This window comes from Lethenteron reissneri, chromosome 8 (genome assembly GCF_015708825.2).
Source record: "Lethenteron reissneri isolate LAM-NWPU_2019-01 chromosome 8, ASM1570882v1, whole genome shotgun sequence".
Taxonomy (NCBI): Eukaryota; Metazoa; Chordata; class Hyperoartia; order Petromyzontiformes; family Petromyzontidae; genus Lethenteron; species Lethenteron reissneri.
Window position 1 is genome coordinate 989222 of NC_083786.1, and position 9443 is coordinate 998664.

The following is a 9443-nucleotide window of genomic DNA, read 5'->3' on the forward strand; positions in this document are numbered from 1 at the left end:
TATATTTGAGGTTGACTGAGCTGATGGGGAAGATAACCTCGTCTACAAGAAGGGCTGCCCTCTCATTTTAATGTGACTTCGCATGGTGCGTTCAGGAGTATTTGGCTATTATCCATTTCCACATGATGATAAGCCACTTCGTTGAGCTATCATTTTGTGGCCAGGTCGATTCTGAAAAAAATAACCCGTAAAAACAAAGTTTTTCACTATAAATCCTTTATATGCGTGGCATCGGTTTCATTTTATTATTCATTTCTGTTTTTCTTGAGTAAGCAAACAAGCAAGTGAAGTTAATATAAAGGATTTAAAAATGAAAGATCACTTCTTGACATGCCCCGTATATTCCCGAGGGCACTAGCGTTGACCCGTTTTACCACTTTCAAGAACCTGGCGGCTTCAATTTAACTGCTCTATAAATAGTCTCCAGTGTACAGCGTGGGGGCAGGGATTTCATGCCATGTGGTTAGTCAACATTTGCGTCATCATGAAACGGGCGGCTAGAGTCCTCTCGTCCTCTGGCTTGAGATGGCTGCCACCTATGGGTCAGATGATTGTCTGCCACCATTAAGCAATTGGTATTAAAATATAAAAAAAAAATTCCCTAAACAGTGTAAAATTTTGGAGAAAAAAATTTCACGAAAATTAATTGTTACGCACGAGTCTGTGTGCAAAATGTCAGCTCGATTGGATCACGGGAAGTGGATTAAAAACGACCGAAAGATTTGCACAGTCGTAAGCAAGCAAGCAAGCACGCAAGCACACAAGCAAGCAAGTGAACTTAATATAAAGGATTTAAAAAGAGCTGTATAGCTCTGTGGGCCTTATCTGGTAGAATACAAATAGTTTTAGTGCACAGTGGGAGACCGCACTGATGGAGTTTAAGCTGTAGAAGGTCAGTGGTTTCTGATTAACTCAAATAGTGATGAGGCATGTGGCTCAATGGGAAAGTGTGTAGTAAGCTCAGGGGTATAATAATGAAGACTTATTTACCCACAAAGAGTCCAAATACATTTTCAGGAGGGTCCTTCATTGTGCATTTTCATAATTTAATGTGGACAATGTTTGAGAATATTACAATGGAAATCAATTGAAAGTGAAATGCTATAAACATGTTTTAAAACGTATTCGCAATACAATTATCACAAAGACCAGTGTCAGAAGGGTTTGACAATTGGCTGATGATTACTTTCATTAACTTAATAGTACACAGGTTGGTGTAGGAATGCCGGCCGACGTGTGGAGGGGTTATCTTCAAATCATGTCCAGGTTCACTTCAGCTGTTGCACCACCTAAAGGACAAACACACATGCATATTCACAATTTTTTTGCAATGTTTCCCAATTTTATTCCCAGCATGCTATTGACATGTAATGAGACTGAATTTATTTTAAAACGCTCAGTGAGTATTGCACCTGCGATCCTGAGAACGACTAAGCAAGAGACACACAGAACATTTGAAGTGGTCTTTTGTCTTCCAACAATAGGGGGTTTACTCTCCCATTTGAAATGCCAGTCAAACCTGATTTTATCCTCCGAGCTGCTCAAATGAGCACTGAGGTGATGCTCATCTCCATTTATAGCCCTGAGCTAATGGTGTAAATTTCTGCAATTCCATGGTAGGGGTAATTCTATTCATAGGACAACACTTGTGGACTTTCCCACAATGGTACTCATTTCATTTAATCATGGAGGTATGATGAACTGAGCAACCCCCAAACAGGATCTGAAATTGCAACCTTCCGATTGTGAGCCGCACACTCAAACCACTGAGCCACCTGGCCGGTGTTACTGCTGCAGGAGGAGGAGGAGGTAGAAATCACACCTTGCTGGCGTTCTCCAGGGCCGTGATGAGGGTGCCCAGCTCCGCGGCAGAAAGCTCCACAGTCACAGCATCACGTGAGGTGTCGCAGACCGCACGGCGCGGATCGTGCGGAGGGTCGTGACGTTGTACGTCGAGTGCCAGCGCCAGCAGCGGTGTCTGCAGTGCGGAGTGGCGGTCACTTGAGAGCGCCAGCTACACACACGGATACGCACACACACCACGGTGTTCATTCAGACTATCTCGTCAAGGAACATAAACCATCACGTGAACTCCGGTCATCCTCGCAGTAGCTTTTGGCTAGTCCTTCATCGCGCGCTTTCAGATGTGCTTCTGTGGTCCTCTGGAATGCTGTTCCTTCCGATATTTTGAAGCCACTGGAGCTATGCACTTTTAAATATATATTAAAAACTATATTTTTACTGCTTTTTGTCTTTAGTTTGTTATCTTTCTCCCGCACCTCTGATTAGCACGGTTGGCTACATATGGTGCGAAAGAAGTTCAACATACATATATCACCAGTGAAGTTACATGGGCTCGATTAGGATATTTAAACGAAAATGTTTTTTGAATCTTATTGTTCTTTAGAGGTTAAGCCAGGACCCATATGGAGAGGGTCCTTGCGTATAAACATTTGCCAGTACACAAGTGTTGGCTGACGCAAGCCAGATTTTGCTGATGACTCTGAATGTCAAAACCGGTTTTGTTTGCTTGTGCTGAACCAATGCTGCTGAAATTATTTCCTCCCAGAAGGACTTTGTGTCTGATTGGATATGAATAAAAACACTAAAACTAAAATTATATGGAGGGACAGATATGTGAAGGAGGCAAAATTATCCGCTTAGTTATTTCGTGATGTATTTGACTTCGCTCACTACGCAGAACTCACCTTGAGTTTCCAATCAAAGTCGCGGAGCTGCACACTCCCCAGTGCAAGCGATGAAAATGTCACAGCAGATCGGAGCTCATCTCGGCGCACGCCGACGCACGCCTCCACGCTGCGCGGCACGGCTGGCTGCTCCTGCAACAAGCCGAACACAGCAAACGCTCGTTACATTTGTCCTAAGTCCGCCAAGCAGAGATCGTCGTGAGACCCAAAATGCCTTGAGAGAAAACACTCCTCCGATTAGCACGATTGGCTACGTATAGTGCCAAAGACGTTATCCAACACAGTGGGCATTGTAGTGGTTGCTAGGGATTATGCCATCACTCCCACTGCACCAGCCAATCAACTGCCAAGAAGACAACCCCCATGCTACATAGCTGGCATGATGTCATCGCTTTGGTGGCTGATGTGAGTTTATTTATTATTTATCTGTTTTTAACATTATACTGTAGTTATTAATTACCTTTAGTCGATATACGAGTAGTCCTGTAAGTGCTCTCCTAACTTTATGGCACCTTGTACGGAATTCAGTCGAACTGCGCTGACGATGCAATCTGCACCATTCACCCACGTGGCCCAACCCCCAAAATCAAACCATGAATACTAATATTGGATGCGAAAAGCTATGCATTACCCTTCAGTTTCTGCATTGCCAGATGGTTTGAATGCATTACCCGTTTATACAGCCCACATACGAACCATCCGGCCAAACATCTCAGTGGTAGAGAGAGCTGCTCGCAATCAGAAGACTATGAATCAGAAAGTTGTGAGTTCATATTCACGTATCGGCGGAACACCGGTGAAGTAAAAAAAGAACACACATTTTTCGTTCTAAATTTTTTTTTTTACATGCGATTCACAACCTTGGTTAGAAAATATTGTGGGGTGGTGGTGGTGGTGCGTCAAAATCAGTTCTTGTGATGTCGAAGTCACAGTTTGTTGCCGTATAGCAGCACCCAGCCTGATGGCGATTGGCTGCTCCGTGTCCCAAGGCAGATGTGACTCCTTGTGTCCTAGACTTGGACGGACAGTTCCTCGATTCAACGGACCCAAATCATCGGTCAATGTTGACCTTCTTTAGCAAGTCTCAGTAGACTGAATAAACCTTCGAATCGCGTCAAACTTGGCGACAGGGTCAATTAAAGACTGATAAACCATATTTGCCGATTCAAATTTAGATTTTAGACTGTTTTATGAGGACCGGTGTGTTATGCTGCACCGGTGTACCGCCAATACGTCCATATACCGTTTGGGGCTTGACTTGACCCATACTTTATATCGGCGAAAGTCAACAGTGATGCTATGGAGAGACTCGCTGCCGCTGTAGAAATGTGGAATCTTCCACGACTAGCTTTGCATGGCTGCAAACAGGAGATGAGCACCAACACCTCAATGTTCACTCGAGCCGGATCACTCTGACTTGGCATGCTCATAACAGCGCAACACACAGCCACCGCTGCACGCACCTGCGGTTTGCCAGGATCGTCCTGCACGGCTTGCAGCAGGGCGCGCTGCGTTTGCTGCACCACGGAGAGCCACTCGCTCGGGCTCCACACGTGCCCATAGTCCACGTACCGCGGTGACGCCCGTCCACACAGCCCATCCGCTACTGCGTGCACAAACTGACAACACCATGCCCCATCAGCACCAGTCTCCACACACAGGAGACACTCTCCAACTCGCCACGCAGCAATGCATAACCACACACACAGTACACACCACAACTCATCACACACACAGGACATGCTCCAACTCACCACACAGCAATGCATAACCACACAGTACACACCATAACTCATCACACACACAGGACACGCTCCAACTCACCACACACAGCAATGTATAACCACACACAGTACACACCATAACTCATCACACACACAGGACATGCTCCAACTCACCACACACAACAATGTATAACCACACACAGTACACACCACAACTCACCACACAGAACAAAGATCCCTAGTATAGCCATAATGACTGTTGGGGAAAGTGTTGTTAGCGAGCAGCACCTATGAAGGGGGTGGCCTGCACCACGCCCGGCCGCCTTTGTCTCCAGAGTAGCGATGTTTGTACATCGCACGAGCTACTCGTTTGAGGCCGATTCGACCTAGAGGAGGCCCAGGACCGGTTCAGAGAATTGTCACCGGTGTCAGCCGTGAGCGCGAATCGAACTGGGGCCGCCGGGTTGTTAGTGTTGCAGGTCAACCCCTACACGACCGCTCCCCACGCCACACACACGAACCCGCCACACACAACGCAATCTCATCCTACATAGCAAATACATCAATAACCACCGCTCGCCCATAAGCTATGGTGACGTCACCGCGGCGCTTGTGCCAGGCTAGGTGCACTCTGAGACCACGTGGCAGGTCACGGGACAGACACAGGAGGTTCCCTTGGGCTGACTGAGATGCACCAGCTGTGCCCCCCCCCCTACTGTGCCAACTTGCTGTTTGATCCACCCGGCGCTGTGCTGGTTTGTCGTGCCCTCCGTTGTTGTTGAAGGGCGACTGCCTCCCAGCTGCCCAGTAGTCTCAAGTTGCACCTAGCCTGGCACTGCCCAGTAGCAGCAGCGTCCTCCACGAGCCTCCTCCTCCTCCACAGAGGCCGATCTTTAGAACGCTGGTACCAGTCATCGGCAAGTCCACTTAGCTCCACATCCTCCTGTACCACATCACTCCATCTCTTCTCCAGCCCGTGCCGCGCCCGTGTAACCCCCTCATACCCTGCCAGAGATGACTGGCAGATGCACCTCCCCACTGTGCCAACCGGCGACCAAATGTTCGCAGAAACTTGCAAGCGAGTTTACGCGGTGGTCTCACCACCTACCCATCAGCCACGGCCTCAACAATCTCCCTCAGCTACGACTCAATGTCGGATCCCCCTTCTGGGATCGAGCTGCTGCTGCTGCTGCCACCATCCCAGAATCGCACCCAGAGCCGGAAGGACGCTGGCGGACGGTGGAAAAACGCGGACGTCCACAGCAATAAACGCCTCAATCCCATCCCGAAAACGTCGCACCCTCCCCTCCTGGCTTCATGGCAGTCCTCCTCGAAGACGCCGGCCGATGCGCACGCCTCCTTCATGAATGGGACATTAAAGCCGCAAGCCGCGGTGAGGAGGTAAACCAAACTATGGACCACGAAGTAAACCGTTGTCCAGTATTGGACTGCGCTCCTTCGATGTCGGGATTGCAGAACGACACCAACGTCCCTCCTGAAGCCCCAGCAGCATCGGCATCGATCTCTACTGCACGTGTGTGTACACTGTGTATTACACACGCCGTCGAGTTCTCATGCACGTGTGTGTACACTGTGTATTACACACGCCGTCGAGTTCTCCTGCACGTGTGTGTACACTGTGTATTACACACGCCGTCGAGTTCTCCTGCACGTGTGTGTACACTGTGTATTACACACGCCATCGAGTTCTCATGCACGTGTGTGTACACTGTGTATTACACACGCCGTCGAGTTCTCCTGCACGTGTGTGTACACTGTGTATTACACACGCCGTCGAGTTCTCATGCACGTGTGTGTACACTGTGTATTACACACGCCGTCGAGTTCTCCTGCACGTGTGTGTACACTGTGTATTACACACGCCGTCGAGTTCTCCTGCACGTGTGTGTACACTGTGTATTACACACGCCGTCGAGTTCTCATGCACGTGTGTGTACACTGTGTATTACACACGCCGTCGAGTTCTCCTGCACGTGTGTGTACACTGTGTATTACACACGCCGTCGAGTTCTCCTGCACGTGTGTGTACACTGTGTATTACACACGCCGTCGAGTTCTCCTGCACGTGTGTGTACACTGTGTATTACACACGCCGTCGAGTTCTCATGCACGTGTGTGTACACTGTGTATTACACACGCCGTCGAGTTCTCATGCACGTGTGTGTACACTGTGTATTACACACGCCGTCGAGTTCTCATGCACGTGTGTGTACACTGTGTATTACACACGCCGTCGAGTTCTCATGCACGTGTGTGTACACTGTGTATTACACACGCCGTCGAGTTCTCATGCACGTGTGTGTACACTGTGTATTACACACGCCGTCGAGTTCTCCTGCACGTGTGTGTACACTGTGTATTACACACGCCGTCGAGTTCTCATGCACGTGTGTGTACACTGTGTATTACACACGCCGTCGAGTTCTCATGCACGTGTGTGTACACTGTGTATTACACACGCCGTCGAGTTCTCATGCACGTGTGTGTACACTGTGTATTACACACGCCGTCGAGTTCTCATGCACGTGTGTGTACACTGTGTATTACACACGCCGTCGAGTTCTCCTGCACGTGTGTGTACACTGTGTATTACACACGCCGTCGAGTTCTCATGCACGTGTGTGTACACTGTGTATTACACACGCCGGCCCATACGCAGTGTGCACTGGGCGTGCGGTTCAAGTTCAAGTTCATTTATTAGGTATAGCCCTGTGAGCCATTCAGCTCTTGAATCGGGTGCAACCGCAACAAACAAAAACAAAAACATGAACAAAAAAAACATCTTAAAGTGAATATGTGACAAAGTGCAAAGAGAAAATCCAAGAAAAGACAGCAAAAATATTGCAGAAAAAACACCGTACACCAACGCTGTGTGCAAAAATCCCAGTGGGATGCAAGTCAAACAACAACAACAACCACAAGACAACTTAGATTAAGGCCATCAGTCTAACTCTGTACTACAACAACACAAACATGGCTAAACCAATACACTTTTCGAAATCACCAAAATAAAGCCATGAAGGCAATGAAAAAGCAATCATAGGAACTGACGGAATTTTAACAATAAATGGCATAAACAACATGTACTACCAAAACCCTGCAGCCATAGCTGGCTGCATGAGTCACTCCACAACAGCAGGAGCATCAATCGGAGTATTGTAATTTTTCAATGCACCTTTAAGATCAGCACACTAAATCAAAACACAGGTCATACTTTGTAGCGATCATCCGGAGCGAAACATTTTATTTTAGGTCACTGAATAGCACTGGCAGCTAGGGGTGTACAACTCCTCTAAAGCAGTTTTGAGTGAAGATCTCATAGGTAGTGACTCAAGTTTCAATTTATTTGCAACAGCATTCCAGACCCTGGGGGCATCAATAGCAAAGGCCCTTCCTCCAGTATATGTACGGCAATAGGGAATATTAAGCTGGTAAATGAGTGTAGACCTTAGGTCAAATTTGTTCTTTGAAACAGAGACGAGATCCAGCAGGTAATCTGCAGATTTTTTTGCAAGTACATCATGAATAAATAAGATCTGGTGCACAAGCCGTCGAACATTCAGAGATGTTAAGTTTGACCCAATGTAGAGATCACAGTGGTGAGTCCTATATGGGCAGTTCAATGCAAATCTTAAGGCCGAGTGATACATTGAGTCAAGCTTCTTCAGTACAGTACTTGGGGCTGATTTATACACAATGTCACAGTAATCAAGTAGAGGCAGTACGGTAGCTTTAATCAATTCCAAACGGAACATAGGAGGGAAGCAGTGCTTGTGTCGATATAGAAAACCAATTTTAATTTTTGTCTTTTTCCCAATATAATCAATGTGATCTTCAAAATTCAGTTTTGAATCCAGGATGACCCCAAGATACTTATAGATCTTGACTTGCTCTATTTGATCATTATTTAAGGTATGTAATTGGGGAAAAATAACTTCCCGCTTTAGTCCTGGTGAGAAGCATAGCACCTTGGTTTTGGCAGGATTTAGGACTAGTTTAAGAGCAACTAGCTGATGTTGTAGTTTGTTGAAATCACTCTGGAGCTTAGCAATCACGTCATCCGGAGAGCGGCCAGCAGTAATTAGTACCGTGTCATCTGCAAAAAGATTTACCCTGGAATAATCCAGTTCAGTGCCCAAGTCATTTACATAAAGAGAAAACAAGAGGGGGCCGAGAATGGAACCCTGTGGAACCCCTTTTGTTATCTTAACACTGTTTGACCTCCAACCATCTGTGAATACAGTTTGGGTGCGAGAAAAGAGGTAATTTTTTAACCATTTTACTGTGTTTTCGGAAAAACCGAGGCAACTTATTTTACTAAGCAGGATGTTGTGGTCTACTGCGGTGGGTGGAGCGGTGGCGCAGTGATTAGCGCGCTGCACTGCGCTTCGAACCCGGCGATCCGAGGTCCGAGTTTCGCTCACGACGACCAATAACATTGACGGCCAATAACATTGACGGCGAATATCTGAATAAGCCGACCTCGGTTCTACCCCCGGGGTGGATTAGCCATAAATGAGCACCGAGTGTGGTGTATGCAACGTCAGCATTATAGGGAGACAAAGGCGGCCCCCGCAGCTGTCGCCACACCACCACCTCGGAGGTTCCCGCCAGCATAGGCGATGCTCGCTAGCAGCAACTTGCCCCAGAAGGCCGCGTGGACTACCCGGGGCCGCTTTGTCTGCTCCTCACCCGCTGCCGCTCCTCGTCTCGCAGCCGCTCCAGCAGCGACATCGCCTCGCGTGACGCCTCCTCACGCGCCTCGTATGACGTCACCGCGCACGCTCACACTTCCGCGTGACGTCACCGCGCACGCTCACCACTCAGCGTGACGTCTCCGCACACGCTCACCACTCCGCGTGACGTCACCGCGCACGCTCACACTTCCGTGTGACGTCACCGCGCACGCTCACCACTCCGCGTGACGTCACCGCGCACGCTCACACTTCCGCGTGACGTCACCGCGCACGCTCACACTTCCGTGTGACGT

The 9443-nt window shown here is 48.1% G+C and overlaps 1 protein-coding gene across 1 annotated transcript; it reads right to left on the reverse strand.

Moving 5' to 3' along the window:
• Positions 1 to 216: 216 nt before the first annotated feature.
• COMMD8 (COMM domain containing 8) lies at positions 217 to 9291 on the reverse strand. Its single transcript, XM_061578043.1, has 5 exons — positions 9146 to 9291; positions 4172 to 4327; positions 2709 to 2840; positions 1823 to 2014; positions 217 to 1289 (listed from the first exon to the last, which is right to left on the reverse strand). The coding sequence occupies exons 1-5, from the start codon at positions 9185 to 9187 to the stop codon at positions 1269 to 1271; spliced, it is 543 nt and encodes a 180-aa protein (XP_061434027.1). The 5' UTR covers positions 9188 to 9291; the 3' UTR covers positions 217 to 1268.
• Between the last annotated feature and the right edge of the window lie 152 nt (positions 9292 to 9443).